Below are 21,326 nucleotides of genomic sequence, written 5' to 3'. Positions count from 1 at the left end.
TAAAGATTTTAGTTCTCCCCTGGAATCTGACCCCCAATAGATAGCATGTTTTTTAAACTGTGCTTCATGGAATGTCAGGGGTTTGGAATCTCCTGACAGGAAGTATGTGGTGAAGAGATTTTTGAGGATGACCCCTAAGATTGACATTCTGCTACTCCAGGAGGTTAAAGTTGTTGGATTCACGTTAGATGTTGCTCTCAAATGTATCTGGAAAGATGCCTCCTCTTTATGTACTAAACATCAAAAGGGCAGGGGAGGCACCTCCATTCTTGTTGGCCCAAGATGGAGACACCTCATCCATGAATGGGGTTCCTCCCCTTGTAACACTGCAGTTTGGGTCACCTTCAAGGTGGATGAAACCTTTTTTGGTATTTGTTCAGTATATGCTCCAAATGACCATCATGCTAGGATTGATTTGTGGAAATGGATCTCCGAACTAGATAATATTCCTTGGATCCTTGTAGGACACTTTAATATGGTTGAGAGGCCCTAGGACAAAGAGGGAGGTTTGAGATTTGAATGGAGAGGGAATGAGCAGTTTTACTGGAATAGGATGGTGTCTAAGCTCAATCTCTTTGACCCACTAGCTGGAAAGAGAAGTGAATCAAAAGGGGTTTGGTTTACTTGGTCTAATTTTCAGAGAGGTGTGAAGAGGATTTATTCTAGGTTGGATAGGTTTTATATGAACAAGCAGCTTTTTAGCTGCCCTTCCCCACCAAATGAGAATTGTGTTAAGGTAACTCCCTTCACACTCTCTGATCACCACCCAATCTTCTCCTCCATCCAGGTGGTCTCTAACCAAGACACCACTCTATGCCCTAAAACTAGTTTTTCTCTCAACTCCTCTCTCCTCCAAGATGAGGATGTCTTGGCTGCCATTCATATTATTGCTTGGTTCAATGAAGAGGTGGTTCAGCACAAATCTGAGGTGGACAAGTGGAATCAGGTTTCTGAATCCTGACAGAATATGCTGAAGAGTGTTGGGAGGAAGAAAGCCAAGGATGCTAGAAGGGAGGAGTTCAAACTGGTGGAAGAGCTCCAAGAGGCAAAAATTCATATTCAGGAGGATCCTTCTTCCTCGGACCTGCTTGATAAGGTCATCCGCTGCAGAGACTCTCTTAGGACCCTTCAGATGGTCAAAACAAGGGGAGCTAAAGTGAGGGCCAGAATTAATTGGCTCAACCTAGGGGATAAGGGTTCCAAATTCTTTTTTCAAACCTTGAAGAAAAAAGAAGCTAGATGTAGGATCTCCTGTATTAGGGAGCAAGGAGTATCCATTACTGCAAATAATGACATTGTCTCCACCTTTGCTGATTATTAAAAGAATCTTTTCACCTCAGAAGATGAAGATAACAGGGCTATTGCCAGGCAAAGAACTATTAACCTGGTTCCTAAGAAAGTTTCTGTGGCAAAGGCAGGATACCTAGAAAAAGACATCTCTGAGGAAGAGATTAGGGCATCCATCCTTAGTATTCAGTTGAATTTTATAAGAAGAACCTGGACTGGATCTGTAAATCATTGCATGAGGTGTATTCAGAAGCAATTGTTGTGGGAACCCTTGGTCCTGCAATGAATGTTGGCCTTATCAAGTTGATCCCCAAAGATGGTGATAAGCAACTAATGAAGAACTGGAGACCTATCACCTTACTCAATGTTGGATATAAGATCTTGGCTAAAGCAATTGCTATTAGAATAGTAAACATCCTCCCTTCGGTTGTCAACCTCACCCAGACAGGATTTGTTAAGGGTAGATATACTCTAGAGAATCTGATCACTTGCTGGGAGGCGTTAGATTGGGCCAAGGAGTCAGGGAAGCAGAGTGCAATGCTGCTTATTGATTATGAGAAGGCCTATGACCGTATTGAGTGGAGTTTTATTCTGGCCATGGTGGAAAAGATGGGTTTCCTTCCTTATTTTTGCAGAGTGGTGTCAACCCTACTTAGGGGGGCCAGAGCAGCTGTAGAGGTGAATGGTGTTGGATCAGAATTTTTTGAATTATCCAGATCCATCGGGCAAGGATGTCCACTTGCCTCATCCCTCTTCGTTCTGGATGCAGATTCCCTTCATTATCTACTAAGAGATGGATCTCTTTCACCTAGTTTAAAAGGGATCCAATTGCCTAATGGTGCTGAGGTTTCTAACATTCAGCCATGCTTATGGAATTAGAGGAAAGCAATATGGAGGTCTTAATGTTTGAATTAGGCTTGTTCTGTTTGGCTTCAGGTAGCAAGGTTTCTGTAGCTAAATCCATCATGTTAGGATGGTCTAATTCCCCCCCAAGTTGGTGGAGCAGACTTGGTTTTGAGTGGGGAGGCCCTAATCATGTTGTAAGATATTTGGGGATACCATTTGCAGTGCAACCGAACCTTAATGATATGTGGAATTGGATCAAGGATAGAATATCTCTGAAATTGAACAAATGGGACACTAATCTTCTTTCCTTCCCAGGGAGAGTGCAAGTTTGTCAGAAAATCCTCTCATCCTACCCAGTGTACTATTCCTCTACTTGGTTGTTCAATGTAAATCAGTTCAGCTCCATTCAGAGAACCATCAGGAACTTTCTATGGACTGATGGCAGGGGGATTAAGAAACATCATGCAATCTCCTGGGAATGGTGTACCAAGGATAAAGCTTGGGGTGGATTAGGACTGGAAGATCTCAGGAGTCAAGGTATTGCTCTTTCTTCTAAATGGATTGCCAAAGCAACTTCTGGTGATGAACTGTGGAAGATTCTTGTGAGGCATAACTTGGCCAGGGCCTGGCCAAGCAAGGCTAAACAGTGGAGTAATCTAGCATTATCTGATCTATTGACTCTTGATTGTAATATCCAAGTGCGGGGGTCAGCTGTTTTTAAAGCTATCTGGAAGAGTTGGAACTATGCTAAAGGTTTTCTTTGCAATAAAGGACCTCTGGAAAACCCGGGGATTGTGTGTAGATACAAGTCTCCTTGGTGGAATCTGAAGCATAAAGGAAAACCTCTTGCTTTGCTTCAAGGATGTTCTGCAAGAAAGTGGGTAGAATATGGCATAGAGTCCTTTTCAGATATCTTGAAGGAAGGGCATATTATACCTTGGACAGAGCGTGCTGGATCCTTTGGAATCCCAGATTCCCAATCCAGAACCTTTAACTTTCTGTCTTCTTCCTTGCTTTCCCTTGGACCTCTCCTTAACTGCTGCATTGCTGATGGTTGTTCCTTCCAGTTGAAATGGCCAGATAACTCCTTGTTACCTCTTACCAGATCCAGATACATATATAACCTTTTCACCCACTCTGCAGACATTGTCTCCCATGTCAATTTCAAGTGGAACCTTGACCTTCCTGCTGCTGAATGGCATAAGGTCTTTCCCTCCCTTTGGTCCAGACCCATTGAACCCAAAATCACTTGTTTTCTATGGAAACTCCTTCTGCATAAGCTCCCTTTCAGAAAACCGGGTGGAGATCCTAACCTTTGCAAAGTTTGTAAACTGCCTGAATCAGTTTCTCATGTTTTCTTTGAATGCCTATTTCCTGTGGAAGTGTGGAATTTATTTGGACTCTCATATAACAGTCATTTTACGTGTTGGAATATAATTACTGGAAGCATCATTAGCAGCAGCAAATCTTGCAATATCTTTTGGTGTATTCTTTCTTCTGTTATTCTGTGGATTATATGGAAGGCACGTAATAATGATGTATTGGCAGGAAAGAGCAGGAATCTTACTGAGTCTCTAAGGAGACTCATATATCATGATATATCTATGCAGGTTACAGCGGTCATCAAGCTTAAAGAAAATAAATTCCTTAAGCTCCTGAGGGAAGGGTCAGCAACCATTGACAAGAAGGAGATTGCTCATGGATACACTACTCTGAAATCTGGAGGTCTTTTTGAAGAGAAACTGGAAGACCTTATTGATATGATCAAGATAGAAAAGCTCAACATTCCTACTGTTGATCAGGCTACCAGCTCAGGAAGTGTCCCTGCACGTAGAGAGTATGAGATCATTGGCTACAATTCGGTCTCTCCTGATTCTAATGATTCTGAGGATGAACATGATGAAGCCTCTTCCTAAGAGGGACAGTAATCTTTTATTTTGCTTTGTAGTCCTGTAATCTGTCAAGGTGTCATTTGATTTACATATGGTCTATATGTATAGTGGTGTTCCTAGTCTCCTAGATGGCCGGTTAAACTGATATATTTTTGTTAGTGTTGCTGGTTATACTTCTCCTGATACTCTGATGTAACTACATTTTTGAATTAATGATATGCAATAGAAAAAAAAATGGTTGCTACCTGAAACTCAATTTCAAAATTATCTATATATATAGATAATTTTGAAATTGAATTTCAGGTAGCAACCTTTTTGAGGCCATCCTATTTAGCACACTTGGATTTTTGCAGACCTGGCCAACCCACTATTTATTGTAAGTTCAAATATGTATAAATGGAGTTCGTGCAAGTTGGGTGTGGATATGGAGGATCTATGCATTTTTCTATAGTAACATTGTAAGTTGTGCTTGCTAGGACAAAACCCTAGAAGTCAGCTAGGATGGGATGAAACCTTTGACCTGATCCTGTCAAATTTCATCCTAATTTTCTTATTAAAGTCTGGAAGAGTTCATAACTTAGTGCAGGGGTTGTTTTCCAGGTTGATCACCCAGTGCAATTATTGGTTGATCCTGTTCACATTGTTGGGAAAGTTTTAGAAGGCTTGGAAGAGTACTAGAATTGTTAAACAACACTCATATCAGGCAACCAGTGCACAGAAGTGTCAAGATTCAAGACTCAAAACAGTGGATTAAGAGCTTAAATCTATGACCAAGTAACTAGCAGCAGTTTGTTCTCTTGTTTAATGAGCTACCAATCATAACAAACCTCCAGCCACCTCCCATGTTGACCTTGCATCTGTAATGTCCTTTTCTCTTCAGTGATCAAACAGGATTTTGTTAGTCTATTTTCTCACATTCCATAGGCCAATTAGAAGACATAAGAGATGATATGCTGGTCATATAATTTATATTGGTTGAGATTCGAGAAATAAGAAAATGGGATTTGCGGGGTTTTACCTAAGTTGCTGGTTCGGGTTTTGGGTTCAAGTTCAGATTTAAAGAACCATTTTGCTATTATGGCAAACTTTTGACAAGGGGTTTTGGTTTGTTTTGGTTCTTTAGTACCAAAACATGTAAAAATTACACACACACATATGCAGCCTAGAAGTATGAGTTAAGATTAGCATGTCACATAGTATCATAAAAATTTAAATATTTAAACAACAAAAACATTGTAAACTTGTAATCATAGCATCATATACTTCAATATCAACATCAAAGATTCAAAACATCAAAATGTCAAGTGATAAATCATAACCCTAGTTACCGGATTCATGGCTCCTGGTCATGAACTGGGTTTGGGTCTATATACCTAATTCAGGTCCGCGTTTGACCTTGTGGGTCCATGCAGATTTGTAGATCCATGAATCCGTGCAGACCCATAGGGTCAAACATAGATTCTGTGAGGACCCCACGCAGATCCAAGCGGACTTGCAAGCCAAATGAGTTGTGGGCCCAAAAAAAAAAAAAAAAAAAAATTATTTTACTATTTTCTTTCAACCTAATCCTAAAATGCCCCTTTTTATTTGATATCTAATTTTATTTTTGGCTCATTTTCTCTCTCATTCTTGCAATTTTGAAGTGAAGTGATTGAATACCAAGGAGATTGATTGTGGAGTGTTAAATTCTTGCTTGAAGGTTGATTTGAGTGTTGAAGGTATGTATTTGAACCATTTCTTTAGTTTTTTCTTCATTGTTTCAAGTTTTTCTAAAATTTCAAACTCATTCATGTTTGTACAATTTTTGAAGAATTTCTTTTAAATTTTTGTTATAGATTGCAAGTACAAGAATGAGTAGTCAAAGCTCAGTGGGTAGGAAGGGTTCTCAACAATTTAAAATTGATAAATGGTCTCTTTTATGGAGGCACACTACAAGAATTACATGTTGTAGTGGAGGTGGGGGTTTCATTTGGAAATGTAATTTTTGCCGAGCACAATATAGAAGCTCCTAGTCTGGAGTTAAACTTCATTTTTTGGGCCTTGGGGGTAAAGTTATTAATATGTGTAAGGGGCCTGATAAGAAAGGGTTGCCAGTTGGGCAAATAGCAACATTATAAAAGAACAATAAAATGCTGATAAGATAGTTCTAAAAGGGAAACAAAGTTGTTCTAGTGGGAAAAAAACACTGCCACCACCTACTCACCAAGCCTCTATTCATCCTTTCTCGCCTATATCTTTTGCGGAGGATGATGAAGATGTACAAGAAGCCTGACTCCACACCCACAAGAGAGCCCCATTAGATAAGGCTTTTTAAAATGAGTTGAGAGGTGTAGCTGATGAAAAAGTTGGACATTGCCTCCTTCCAAATGGTGTTCCATTTAATTTAGTTAGATCACCTTATTGGAGGGAGATGGTGGAGGGAATAAATATTGCACCTACTGGATACCATGGTCGCGGATATGAAAAGTTGTGCACCACCTTATTTGCACAATGAGAGAAAAAATGTAGAGGCCTGACTCAAACCCATAAGAGAATCTTGGGTTCAAACAGGTTTGTCTATTATCTTAGATGGATGGAAAGATTGTAAAAACCGTCCTTTAATAAATGTTATTATTGTGTCCCCCAAAGGGAGAATGTTTTTGAAGGTAGTTGATTATGAGGGGCAAGTGAAAGATGCTGAATTTATTGCTCGCATTCTCATTGATTCCATAGAGGCAGCGGATAGTGATAATGTTCTCCAAGATGTTACAAAAATGCAAAAGTTTGCAGGGTTGCGGGTGCATTAGTAAAGGTTAGATGTGATCACATCATTTGGACATTGTGCACTGTCCATTCTCTCAATTTGGTGATACAAGCCATTGGCACCCAAATAGATTGGGTGAAGCAAACACATGAAGAGGGTGAGGAGATTCAAATGTTTGTGACAAATCACCATATGTCACAAGCAATTTTCAAAACTTTCTCCAAATTGGAGTTATTGAAGGGAAATTTTAAATTTTAATTTGTTTAGTTTACTTTATGAAATACCAATTTATGAATGTGTTGCAAACTTTCTATTAACATGTTTTTAGGTGGCTGAAACCCACTTTGCATCACACATAATTGTCCTTAGCTGACTTGTGAGGGTGAGAGAAGCATTGTCACAAATGGTCATTAGGAACCAATAGGGCACTTGGAAATAATCCAATACAACAAGGGCCCAAAAGGTCAAGGCAATGATATTGGATGATAATTGGTGGACTCGAGTAGAACACATATTAGAATTCATCGATTCTATCATGGCTATGCTTAGGTTTGCTGACATGGATCAGCCATGCTTGGGGGACATATATGATGCCATGGACACCATGTTAGAGAATGTCAAAGTGGTAAGTTATAATACAATTGTCAATCCCTCATACAAGTTTATTATTATTAAGATATAGCTAAATTTAAGAAGTTTTAATCTAATAACTTACATGAACATCTTTTGTTATTCATATCCTAAGTCATTCAAAGGAGAGAGAATGATCCTACAAACACCTTATACAAAAGGGCGGAAACATTTGTCCTTCACCATCAGAACAAAATGACTACTTGTTTCCATCTCCTAGCTTATGCTCTCTCCCCCAGGTATTATAGCCCAAAGGTACTTGCTATTCGGGGTAAAATGGCACCTTATAGAGATGCTAAGGTTCCGAGTGGATATAAGAGGGCATTGAATAGGATATTCAACGATCCAAAGGTGGGAGCAAATGTTAGGAGAGAGTTTGGGTTATTCCTCTTAGGGAATTTTTTTGATCCTGTTGCTATAAATGATCAAAGCAAAATGGATGGTATTGCATGGTGGTACCTTCATGGGCAAGATTATATGTATCTTCAACCTCTTGCAATAAAGATCCTATTACAACTAAGTTTATTAATTTAAGTTTCAAAGTAATTTTTATTTGTATTGGCCACTAGCAATGTATTATTTTAACACTTAATTTTTTTTGTTCTCTCTAGGTTGCTAGCTCTTTTGTCAGTGACCGGAATTGGGGTACATACTCCTTTATCCACTCAATGAAGCGTAACCGATTGGGCTCCAAAGAATCAGAAGACTTGGTGTTTGTGCACAAGAACTTGCGTCTTCTATCACGTAAGGACCCAAATACAAAAAGGGCACAGAGAAGCTTTGGGATGTGGCAGTGGCATTCGAGTCTGTTGACTTGGATATGATGATTGAGGATCTTGCTAGAGTCACACTGCTTGGTATAGATGATGCAGAGGATGACACAACACCCTCTACTGCTTATGGAACTGGTTATGGTTCCAATGATGAGGATGATGAAATACTTGCAGCCATTGAAGACCCCAATAATCCACATTTTTTAGATAATCCATTTGATGACTAACAACACTTTCAAGATTATTGAATCTTGTTTCAAACATTATTGAGCTATAAGTTATAACTATGTCTAACTTTTTATGAATTTGATATGATGATTTTCTTGACGAATCATAATGTTTATTATTGCCATTTTTACATTGACATATGGTCAAGCATCATAGATTTATAGTATGAAATGATCTAGTTTTAGAATTATGTATATTTCTCTTTTCTTTTTGAATATATATATATTCAAGAATCATAATAAGAAAAAAAATCATGAATCCATGAACTAGATTCTCGAACCTGAATCTGAACCAACAACTAAGATCATAACATCAAGTTCAAGTATCATCGTTTCAAGTTAAATTAATGGATTAAAAATTTATTGATATTCTTCTTCATCATCATCATCATCATCATGTTATTCTTTTTCATCTTCTTATTCTACATTGGCATTGGTTGATTCACAAACAAAGATAAGGCCAATGGGATCAGCTACACCAATGACATTATCAATGTCAAAATCTTCAAATTCTTAAAGTGCAGGCTCAAAAGTGGAAGTATCCATGTCCGTAAGCTCTACATTTATATCCCACCTCTTTGTCTCCCCTTCTTTGTATTCTTTATTCAAAACACAAATTGCAATGTAGACATACCAAATTCTCCACTCTTTTTTATTGCAACCTATTGTATTTTACTAAGTGGATGAACGAATATGTGCTCCAAGTTGATGAACTGGCAACCTACGAAAACAAGACAAAGTAAGCAATTAAATAAAATTATTGATCTAATAAAATTAGAATTATTGGCAATTTATGAATACAGTAAACTAATTTTTTATAGATAAAATTTACATATGATATAATTTTGATTGCAAGGGGTTGTAACGTTTGGAATCTTTGGTTGTGGAGATACCACCAACAATGAGCATCCTTTCTAAGCCAATGATGAAGAGCATCATTTCTTAGACCTCTTGCATTCACAAACTCTATGAAATCATCCATAATCAAATCTCACATATCATCATCCAGAAAGAGTCTTTCAAATGTTGTCTTTTACGCATCAGACACTTCTAAATCTCTATATGGTACCTTCGTGGTAGATCAGTATATTGGGTGCTAAAATGTTTGGGTGCCAATGCATAGGCAAGAAAATGAAGATTAGTGGTCATTTTGTTCCATCGTTCAACAACAATTTTTTGCAACTGTTTGAAGGTCTTCTTAGGATCTTGCTCTTTTTTATTTACAATTTGTTTGATCTTCTCTGGCAAATCTGAATGCATCAATTTGTGAAAATCATCTGTACTCTAGTTCTGTAAACAACAAACCATAAGTTTCTAACAAAGAGCAGAGATGTACTCATCAATTGAAGGTAACATACAAAGTGTTTGAATGAATCACTCTGAGAGGATAAGTGGCAATTTCTGAATATAACACCCATCAAGTGTTCGACCAAGTGCCTATTTTGTGAACTTGTGATGAAATTTGGTTCATTTTTAGTAGGGATTTTTAGAGTGTCAGATCTTATGTTTCAATTAGGTGGTGACCAACATTAGAGTTTACATTTGTACAAGAATTTCTGAAGTCCAAGGTCAGCTCCAAACCCTACTGGAATATCATACCTATACCAAACCTTTTTGGCCATTTTTGGGTGGCTAAACCTGGAAGGAGAGCTCATCATTTGTAAATCTGAAAATACATACCATGTGATTTTTGTGTGTTCACTGTTTGCTGTTGCTAATAATAGGTTTAATAGAATATTATATTTTGTCCACATAGAATTGTCATTAGAAATGGAAATAGAGAGGTAGTCAGATAATTAATTTCCTCCAAAAGAAGGTCTATGGCAGTCACTCTGCCAATAATGAAGTTTCAATCAATCCTCCAGCCAAGACATTCAGAGTCAAATTCTTGCAGAACAGAGAAGCCGCACTTGGAAAAGAGCAGCGAGCACCACCTGTTTCCAATGATGAGATGACAAGATATCATGCTGTTTATACCACTGTAAGTCCAGCTATTTGTTGTGACATGACATTCATGAAGTACTATGACAAGAAGACAAGAAATGGGCATAGGAGGAGAAGGTATGAAACATAGCCCCATAGAGATAGACAACATCATTTGGGAAAGATTATAATACCTACTTTTCATGGACCAAGAAGTTGTTTAGATAGAACATGGTTGCAGAAATTGAATACATGCTTCTCTTTGAACCCCTTGTTTGAAGAAGAAGCCCTTAAGTGAGCTACCTTGCATAAGGTGTAGCCCATGAGTGGTGGTACCATGGCATGGTGACTCAAGGACATGATTCAATCATGACCTTAAAAGAGTTTAGCCAAAGATTGATGGAGATATTTTATAGGAAGGAGCCAAACATTCACTTAAAGAGCTAGCACAATTAAGGCAAGAGATCAGAATGGAGCACTATATGGCAGAATTTTAGAGACTATTTGTAATGGTTTCAGTTGTGACAGAGAGGACGCTTATAGTTCTTTTAGTAAAGGGCATATACAAACCACTCAAGGGCTTAGTAAGGGCATTTGATCCAAACTCCTTATAAGGAGATCATCTGGAGAGTCCTAAATTTGGAGGTAGTGATCAAAAACAATAATTTTACTCCAAGAATGCACTGTTGATTCAGCACAGGAATGTATGTAGAAGAGATTCCCTCACTTTAGGCACCACCCTTAAAACTAAACAAGTTTGAGAAGTCCAAGAATGAACTATAAAGGAAACAACTATGTTTCACATGTAGAGAGCCATGGAAGCAAGGTCGTAGACATTTAGAAAAGGGATAAATGCATCACATAAAATTGGTTTCTGATGCGTGGGCCTAAGCTTGAGGTTATTGTTGATGAGGTTGAGCATGAGGACCAAGAAGGAGAGCATCAAATTGCACACTTGCATCACTCTCAAAAGCACCCAGATATGACTCTTTCCATGTTAGAGGAGTCTTACCATGATAATGGGTGATAATTTTGATCAATAGTGAGGCCACCCAGAATTCCATTGATGAAGGGTTGCTGACTAAGATGGGTTTGAGGACAGAATAATTGGAAGGGTTACAGTGATCAACAGGTATACTATTCTAAACAACTGAAGGATTTTACAGCTGGAGTTGACTCTAGGAGGACACAAGATGCAAGATGACTTCTAAGTGATGAACACTGGTCAGACAAAAATTGGTATTGGGAGTGCAATTGTTGCATTCATTTGGCAAATAAACATAATTATTAGACCTTGGACGGAGAGAACTATTCATAAAGACGGGCATTTTGGGTGTTGGAAATCCTCAGAGATCACTACAGGCAACAAAAGATTCACAGTAATTTCAGAACAGCAACTCTTGGATTTGAAAAATTCATCACCATTTTAGGGATTTATTCTTTAACAATAAATAATCAAACCGAAGTAACAGGTTTTTACATGGGTCTAGGAGTCCATAAAAATCCAAATGATTGCATAGATTTCTGATTGCAAGATTGAACTTGAGACCACTTCTATCAGAGTTCAGTTAAGTCATAGAGATTCTATAACAAATGTCCAAATATATCATGAAATGACTTCAATACAATGTAGTAACCAAGAGGCTAGTGGTATTCACTTACATATCTATTAAAGGATGAAACTTTCAACCCATTTTACTGTTATCATGTACAAAAGTGTGATAAGTTAGTGCATATCAATCAAGTAACACCAAAATTAGGAAATAGGTATGGCACACAGCCATACACTAATACATTTCTTGACTGATCAAAGTCCTATGACTAAAAGCTAGTGAACAAATGAAGATGCTGTTTTGTTTAGGAGGATTGCTGCAGATTGTAGTAGCACTGCGTCTTCGGTATGTGTTTCAAATGCATTGATCTCCTCTTATATATTACAAATGACACATGGAGAGACGTCTCCCTATGAGACATGCCTATCCATTATAATTATAAATTAACAAATATATATAATATCTCATATATTAAATATATAATATTAATATACATTATATATCACACTTATATATGTATGTATGTATATTTATACTAGTCCCATAGGTTTAACTCACTGAAGCTACCAAACATTAACACTCCCTCTTAGCTAGGGAGGATAAACATATGACCATATATGACCTCAATGTAATATATAGATATTGGGAGTAATAGTCTCCTGAATGTCAACTTGTTTGACATTCACCACGTACTCTTTGAGCAATGACCTCCTGAATGTCGAGTAGCAAGATATTCACCAAGTACTTCATGTAATGGCCTCCTAAACATCAATTTGCATAACATTCACCATGTACTCAAAATGTTCATAAGGTATGTGTACATGCATTCTCATAATGCTTACCATATGTGTTAGAGTAAGTTATTTATTACTCTAGTTGTTTTAGCTCTCTTAGGTGCATATAATTAATATTTTATATTAATTATATTGCGCAAACCTAGTTTCTTTTTCCCTCTAGGGTTTTCTTCACCTTTAAAGGTTGAACCTTTGTACTTTTGTTTTCATAACTTGAAATACATTTTTGCTCTCATATTGTTGAGAATTTCCAAGCTCTACTTTTTCCATTTTCTGGTTTCTCTTCATTGCAGGATATTTGCATGCAGGTGTTCTTGGGGATCTGTGAAGTTGGTTTTTTCAACTTCTACATGGTATCAAAGTGGACTTGTTGCTTCCTCGTCTGGAGATTTTTGAAGCCACAATTCAGAGATAGAAACCCCAGCTTTTTTGGAGTTTTTTTCTTCAAAAGGGTGAAGGGCAATTTTTCAGGGCACTTTGGGCCCAAATGGATGCCGCCATTGGATCCGGAAGGCCGTTTGCAGTCAAGAAACATATAAAACTTGTTTTTTTGGCTTCTAGGCATTTGAAATTTTTTTTAACCCCCTCTGCATGCTGTTGTATGGTCATACAAATGAAAAATTTATAAAAAAAAAAAAAAATTGTGCCACCGCAGTAGAGCTTGCGCGCCACCACGAGGCCACCAGCGCTCAGCTCAGAGGGAGGCGCCGCTCGCAGAGCCGCCCCAGCTTCTCTATAGCCTACGCACCACCAGTGGACCACCTTTGCTCCGTCGAAGCCAGCGGCGCTACCGGGTTTTCCTCCCAGGCGCCACCGTCGGTGGCGGACAACACCCAGTCGCTGCTTCGGCATCTGACATCATGTCGATGTCATTTTCAGACACTACCATGTCAGCATTTCGTCAGCTGACATTAGCGGACGTCACTTTCTCGGTAGCTGACGTCATCCCAGTCGATCTCTTGCTGACGTCATCATTTCGACTGTTGACATCATCATTCCAACTACTGACATCATCTTTTTGGTAGTCAGATTTTTCCTCCGGCAACAACCATACGAGCATCAATTTTAAAACAGTGTAATTTTCCAGAGAGCTTTTTTTTGGAATAGTAGTCGATTTTTCTGCCATAACTTGAGCATATGGATGTATTTTTGCAATCCGAAAGGAGCACCAAAAAACTGACTTAGAGACGGAGACAATGGTGCTGGTTTCGTTTGATTCCGAGTTTGTTTGAGCTTCCAATTTTGGTGTTGAAGTAGAGGCTTCTATTTTCCTCTTCTCTGCATTCGAATTCTAGGTTCTTTTCTCAGTTTTTGTGTTTTCAATAGTTGTTGCTTTGGTTTTGGGGGATATATTTATTTTTTGTGGGGGGGAGCATTTTCTATTCTGTAATTTACTTCAAAATAAGATCCTTCTGCTTTCGTCTTCTTCTCTCAATGTCTCATCCTTCTATGATCTCGCTCATGCCACACAACTATCACACCTGGAAGACATAGATGACTAGGCTTCTCATGTCAAGAGGCTTATGGTCATGTCTAGATGCGAACCAACCTGTTCTGCAGTGCCCTTTTGAGGTTCTTCAGCACAGAAACAAAATGGATGAAGCCATGGGACTGATTGCACTAAACATCTTAGATAGTCTACTATTTCACTTGGATGGTTTGACCACTCCATTGGCTATTTGGACCAAATTCCACACGTTGTTTGGCACAGTGAATGAGTTTCGGGCACTACAGCTTGATGCAAAGTTGACTTCTTTGACACCAGCCAGCTTTCCCACTATTGAGGACTTCTTGATGAAGTTCAAATCTTTGTGTATAGTCTTGCAGGGATGTGGTAAAAACAAAACAGATGATGAGTGTATTTTTTTGATACTCTCAAAGTTGCGAGGACAGTATCAAATCTTTTCTTCCACTTTCTACTCCACTATGGATGCCTTGGCTAATAGACATCAGATGCCTTCTTTTGAAACATTTTGTGATCGGTTGACATGAGAATAGGATAAGATCCAATAGGTGGATGCCTCTAGCTCTTCTAGCCAAGCATTGGTTGCTCAAAATTCTTAGGGGAAACCAAAACAGAAAGCCAAACCGAAGAAAGATACATCAAAAATTGATGCCAAACCTCCAGCTAACCCTTCCAAGGGTAAATCTGCTTCGAAGTCTACTGAGTCTACCTCCAAGACTAAGAGGAAATCAACTAAGACCTACAATTTTTGTGGAAAGGATGGACATCCCGTTTCTAGGTGTTGGAAACTTTTGGAGGCTTTAGAGGAAGCCATGTAGGAGCATCACATTTCAACTCCTAAGTCTTCATCCCCACCTGCAAGGAGAGGTCACACTCTTACTGCATGAGCTATGACTTATGGGCCTACTTGGATTCTTGATTTCGGTGCCTCTCACCATGTGACAAACACTCAACGGTTGGTCACCTCACTTGCCCCTTGTCCTACTTCACAGATTGTTGTTGGGAACTCATCACATCTTTCCATCATGGGTTATGGTTATGTTGCATTAGCTAGGGGCTCTTTTCAGGATGTTCTTCTTGTCCCTGATATATCGACGAACCTATTGTCTATTTATCAGATTTGCCACTCTAGCTCTAGTAAGACAGTTGAGTTCTCACCACATGATGTGGTTATTCGAGACTTAACACAATTCTGAGATGATTGTGGCTACTGGGAGTGTTGACTCTACATCTTGCCTCTACAGATCTGATGGATTTGAGTCTTCTGATGACACAGATCTGATGCACACGCAGATTCAGTAAGCAGACTTTGGCATGAGCGTTTTGGCTATGTCAATTACAGATATCTTCAATTGATGAGTACACAGGCACTTGTTCTTGGGCTTCCCCAGATTTCTTGCACAGATGGTGTTTGTTAGGGTTGTGCACTTGGCAAACAACATAGGGATCCTTTTCCACATGGATTAGTCACTCGTGCTTTGGCACCCCTGGAATCGATTCATAGTGACCTCATGTCATTTCCCACTCCTTTTTCAAGTGCCAGATATGTGCTTATTTTCATTGATGACTTCTCCATACATACATGGGTGTACTTTTTGAAGTACAAGTCTGATGTCTTCGATTCATTTCGAGTCTTTAAGACATTTGTTGAGAAGCAGTTTGGTCTTTCTATTCGGCGGATCCGCACAGATAATGGGGGGGAGTATGTGAACCAAGTGTTTAGGAATTTTTGCTTTGAAATTGGTATTCTCCATCAATTTTCAGTACCCTACACCCCTTAGCAAAATGGTGTGGCCGAGAGGAAGAACAGAACCCTTCGGGAGATGGCTAATTGTATGATTCAGTCTAGGTCCATGGATTCGTGTTTTTGGGTAGAGGCAGTCAATTGTGCCACCTATATTCAAAATCGGATGCCTCACAAGGCAATTCAAAATATGACTCCTGAGGAGGCTTGGTCTCATGTCAAGCCTGATGTATCTTCATTCCAAGTTTTTGGTAGTGAAGCATGGGTGTTTATACCAGATGCTCAAAGGAGAGCAATGGAGTGGAAGAGCCAACACCTCATTTTTGTTTGCTACTACAAGGATGTTAAGGCCTACAAGTTGTTTGATCCTGATTCTAGAGAGGTCCTATTTTGACGAGATGTCTAGTTTGATGAGTGCCTTCCTACAGTAGATACCTTGCCTCCAGAGTCTACTTCACATACCACCACTCCCTCATCCTTTCTAGTCTCTTTTCTGGATGATGAGGATGATGATCATTATGATCCCCATTTACCTCTGCCACAGGATCCTCCCCAAATGCCTAAATGGGCTCAAGCTACAGTTGAGGCTGCAGGATCGCTATCTGGTGACCCTACCACTTCTTGTCACACTCGTTCACATACTGCAGGTTCTAGTCTTCTTAGTCATGCTATTTGTGATGATCTTCAGACATTTGCAACAGCGACAGGACATCTTGAGTGGGACAATGCAATGGGGGAGTATTCTTCTTTGATGAAGAATCATACTTGGGATCTTTGTTCTCTTCCTAGCGGAAGAAAGGTAGTGCGATGCAAATGGTTGTATTGTACTAAGTTTGTTGCTGATGGTTATATTGATAAGTAGAAGGCATGTCTTGTTGCAAAGGGTTTTTCACAAGTTGAGGGTATTGATTACATTGAGACATTTGCCTCTATCGCCAAGATGAACTCTATTCACCTTGTCTTATCCCTCGCAGCTTCACAGGGATGGCCCATTTTTCAAATGGATGTGAAGAGTGCATTCTTGCACAGTGATGTTATCGAGGAGATTTACATGGAGCAGCCTCAGGGATTTGTGCAAGATTCCTCCTTGGTTTGTAGACTCTGATGCTCATTGAATGGTCTCAAATAGGCCCCTCGGGCTTGGTATGAGAAGATGGACTCCTTTCTGCTTTCTACAGGCTTCACATGTTGCCATTCCGATCCTATAGTCTACACTCAATGTCTTGAGACTGAGGTTTTGATCCTTGTGCTATATGTTGATGATCTTCTTCTCATAGGTAGCTAATCCTCTATGCTTAAGGATGTTCAGAGAGCATTGATGGAATGGTTTGAGATGACTAATCTTGGCTTGCTACACTCATTTGCATCGCCTCGCTATCTTCAGTTGTGGTCTATGCTTGGGGTTTCAGAAGTTGTCCTTGGGGGGTCTTCTTGAGGCCTTCCTTTCTTCATGTTTTTTTAGCATGTTTGTTCTATTTCTTTTTGGAGAGGGGTTTTTCCCACTAGGTTTTCTCCTTTGTCTCTGGTTTATAGAGATTTCCTTGTATTGGGTACCTGATCAAGCCTTGTTGCTGAGACCCATTTTCCTTCTTTCATAGCTTTGCTAGGTTCGCTTCCTCCTAAGCTTCGCTTAAGGGGGGGCTGTTAGAGTAAGTTATTTATTACTCTAGTTGATTTAGCTCTCTTAGGTGCATATAATTAATATTTTATATTAATTATATTGCGCAAACCTCGTTTCTTTTTCCCTCTAGGGTTTTGTTCACTTTTAAAGGTTGAACCTTTGTACTTTTGTTTTCATAACTTGGAATACATTTTTTGCTCTCATATTGTTGAGAATTTTCAAGCTCTACTTTTTCCATTTTCTGGTTTCTCTTCATTGCAGAATATTTGCATGCAGGTGTTCTTGGGGATCTGTGAAGTTGGTTTTCTCAACTTCTACAATATGAACATCCACATGCAAAATAAAATCTATCATGATTTGCATAGACATCATAAAATATCCATCATAATAGATTAAGTTATTGAAAGATCGTCACCTTTTAATAACTTCAACAAATACAAGTGATGATCATTTGGAAATCGTCACTTCCTCATGATATTCATAGGTAGGCCCATATAGTTTAGAGGAATATTTAGGAATCACAATCCTCTTGATTGCTACACTTTATTGATTACCGGAGAATCCATCTTTGACATGATCTACTCCATTTTAATCAACAGGTTCGAGATCACCAAAGATTAAGTGAATCATATCCTCTATCTGCTCCCTCTAATGAAATGTCACTTCCTCTCATTTTCCTACATGAACATTCTCGAAGGAAAAGAGCAAGGCAAGTAGTTCTTAGAGTAATAAAATAAGAAAAGAGATCTACTATATAGTACATGAAAAATTTACTCAAAAGTGAATTTATCTTATGTAGTCAAAAGATAATCTCCTTCACATGACTTCTTTATTCATTACTAATTTTATTTTATTCAATAAAAAGATTACTCAATTATATAATATAAGAAAACTTTGAATATATGTTACCTTGATATAATTAAGTCATGTGGTGGGGTACAATATCACTTCACCTCGGATGCTTTTATTACTTATTATGAATGCAACATATTCGGACCCATGCTTGTCTTTGTTTTAAATCTATAGCTTTGGGCACACCAATTACATAGCACTATTTCCTTTTTAAAAAATTTAAAATAAATGAATCAATCGTGACTAGGCTCGGGCCCCACAAACAATACCAAGGAGCATATGGATTCATCTATTGCACGTGTAGTTGAAGAAATGTCGAGGATCTCTGTGAGATATGTCTTGTTCTTATCGCTCCCATTGTGGAGTGTATGATTATAACTCAGGGTAAGGTTAAAGGGCCCATCGAGTTGTAGCGTATCTTTTTTTCGGTACTCATGTTTTATGACTCTTCTCATAGTACATGGGGGGACCATAAATATCGTTATGTTGTTGTTGTGAAAGATTGTTACATAATCAGAGTTTCCCCTATTTTTTGTTTCACCACAAATATCCTTACCTTGTTTGTCTCAGTCATCGCTCAACTAGGTAAGGATACAAGAATAAATGAGCTTAACCAAAAAAATTGTATTTTAATGTGTTTGGTGCATTCTTTCAATTGCTTATGATTGAATGTTGGCGAAACAAGATTCCTCAACATCGACTATGGCGGGACAATGAATTCCACAAACCTAGATATGAATATGACCTAGATTGTAAATGTCGGTCAAACAGTAAATGTTTATGTACCAAATACACTTTTTCACATGTAATCCATGCGTATTTTCCCAAAATATCTAAATAAGTCTTGTTATCGATTACCTACGAATATGAATGTCAACTATCTTTTAAGGCTTCTTATTCAGAAGGTTCAAACAAACTCTGCACAAGATATGGTGTGGACAAGACCAACTCAGCCGTTGGATGGACAGAGAACATCCACATAATCATATTCACAGGGTATTGAGATGAACGTAATGAAATGATGTTTGTCCTAAATCATCTTTGTAATCCACCAAGCCAGTGCCTCCTCCCACTTTCAATCTTCCTCCCAGGCTTTGCTCTAATATCATGTTGTTTTGTTTAGGAGGATTGTTGCAGATTGTAGTAGCACTGCCTCTTTGGTATGTGTGTTTCAAATGCATCAATCTCCTCTTATATACTACAAATGACACATGGAGAGACATGTCTCCTCATGAGACATGTCTATCCATTATAATTATAAATTAACAAATATATATATCACACTTATATATGTATGTATGTCTATTTATACTAGTCTCATAGGTTTAAACGACTAAAGCTACCAAGCATTAACAAAAGATACACATCAATAATAAATTGTTGATACTTGTAATTGTTGACTCAATGCATTGCCAACAATCAACATGTCAAATGAAAATGCGCAGTTGTCTTTCAAAATGGTGAATCTGCGTTCCAATCATTGGTATAGTAAATTTCCACACAAAAAAATGTGGCTGGTCAATAGTGGTCAAGATGGGTAGCTTCCAACTTATCACTCTAGGAAAACTCTTCACCAAGCTGACATCCAATTCATGAAACTATGAGGCAATGATATCAACTATCAACAAGAAAGTGAGTACCACTACTATGATATCAACAAGTTATCTTCATTTTCTGATGAACAAGTATTGATCACGAGAATGCAACAACACTCTAATCATATAGCTAAACAATCTCAACACATCATCTTCTCAACATGTGAAAAGGCATAATCATCAATGTGCAACATTATTTGATCTATATCAACAAATCTCCACTGTGTTCTCTATTCAAATTCGGCATGCATACAAACTTTCTCTAGTAAATGATGAAAAAAATGTCTTCAACCTTCCACCTGAGGGACAAAAGAGTAGCATATAGTTTATGGAGCCCCCTAAATGGGAAGTCCCAATAACCAATGTTTGAATGAAGAATGATCACCATTGCAATAACTTGGTAACATTCTTCAAATTTTTATCATCATAATTCTACAATTTAGATTATTGTACCTTGGTAACATGTCCAATCTAACATAATACATCTATCATCAATATAAATATTTTATCAAAGAACTCGTTGACAACTCAATGCAGCCACTCAATGTATTCATACAACAAAGAAGGAAAAGATATAACTTGTGTCTTGGGAAATGGCCTTGACACTATTTTTGTTTTGATTATGGTATTCATTGGAAGGAACCTTGAATGATAAACTCACAAAACTCACACTAGCACACATAAGGCCTTGATTAAAAACAATAACATAACAAGCGTGTTGACCCTTATACAACCACAATCTAAAGGCGATAGTGACATTCAATAACACATTAATAGTTGTTGGTAAACAAATTTGTCACTTGCAAATCACGCAACTTAGCCCAATGGAATGTGTGTGGCAAACTATTCCCAAAAGTTGGACATGCCCTCGATATGCGACCTTCCTCTATGTTTAGAGAGGCAACTCCCTCGCAAGATGTAATTTTTTATTTTAGATTTAGAAAGAGAGGAAAAGAAAGGTTTAATGTGCGCGTTCTTGCTAATTGAATGTACCAACTTTTAACAAGAACTCAAATTAGGAAAGATTCAGACTCCATCATGAATACCAATGAACTATGCCTATAGGTAACAAATGAAGCAACTTTGATTTTCTATATCACAAGCTCATTTTCATGATACCAAGAAAAGGTACTTGATCACATTTAACAAATTTTCAATTGACTATTTGCCCTCACAAAAGAGAAATCATGAAATGCTATATTCTCATACGATGAATACAATTGATAATATTTGAAAAAACAAAGATATATTGACAATACTTTCAAATTTACTTGGTTTTCAATACATGAAGTGATACTACTTCGATGACAAAGTTGTTCTCTCAATTTATAAAGTTTCAAAACATCCTATAACAAAGCAAAATGATACCTTATATAGACTT

General features: G+C 38.1%; 1 protein-coding gene across 1 annotated transcript; it reads left to right on the top strand.

The window, feature by feature from the left end:
- Positions 1-682: 682 nt before the first annotated feature.
- LOC149575906 (uncharacterized) lies at positions 683-4,049 on the top strand. The gene is made up of 5 exons (XM_089793539.1): positions 683-736; positions 965-1,156; positions 1,325-1,469; positions 1,538-2,125; positions 2,224-4,049. Exons 1-5 carry the CDS (start codon positions 683-685, stop codon positions 4,047-4,049), a joined length of 2,805 nt encoding a protein of 934 aa, XP_089649665.1.
- Positions 4,050-21,326: the final 17,277 nt, after the last annotated feature.

Source organism: Cupressus sempervirens, chromosome 1, assembly GCF_028749045.1.
Source record: "Cupressus sempervirens isolate cs-2001-9-10 chromosome 1, ASM2874904v1, whole genome shotgun sequence".
Lineage (NCBI taxonomy): Eukaryota > Viridiplantae > Streptophyta > Pinopsida > Cupressales > Cupressaceae > Cupressus > Cupressus sempervirens.
Note: the sequence above shows the minus strand (reverse complement) of the source record. Positions and strands in the feature narration are given on the sequence as shown.

Coding starts and splice junctions, on each gene's coding strand:
- LOC149575906 (XM_089793539.1), top strand. CDS start 683: ATGAACAAGCAGCTTTTTAGCTGCCCTTCCCCACCAAATGAGAATTGT. Junction 737..964: donor CAAATGAGAATTGTGTTAAG/GTAACTCCCTTC, acceptor GAATCCTGACAG/AATATGCTGAAGAGTGTTGG. Junction 1,470..1,537: donor GATTAGGGCATCCATCCTTA/GTATTCAGTTGA, acceptor AGGTGTATTCAG/AAGCAATTGTTGTGGGAACC.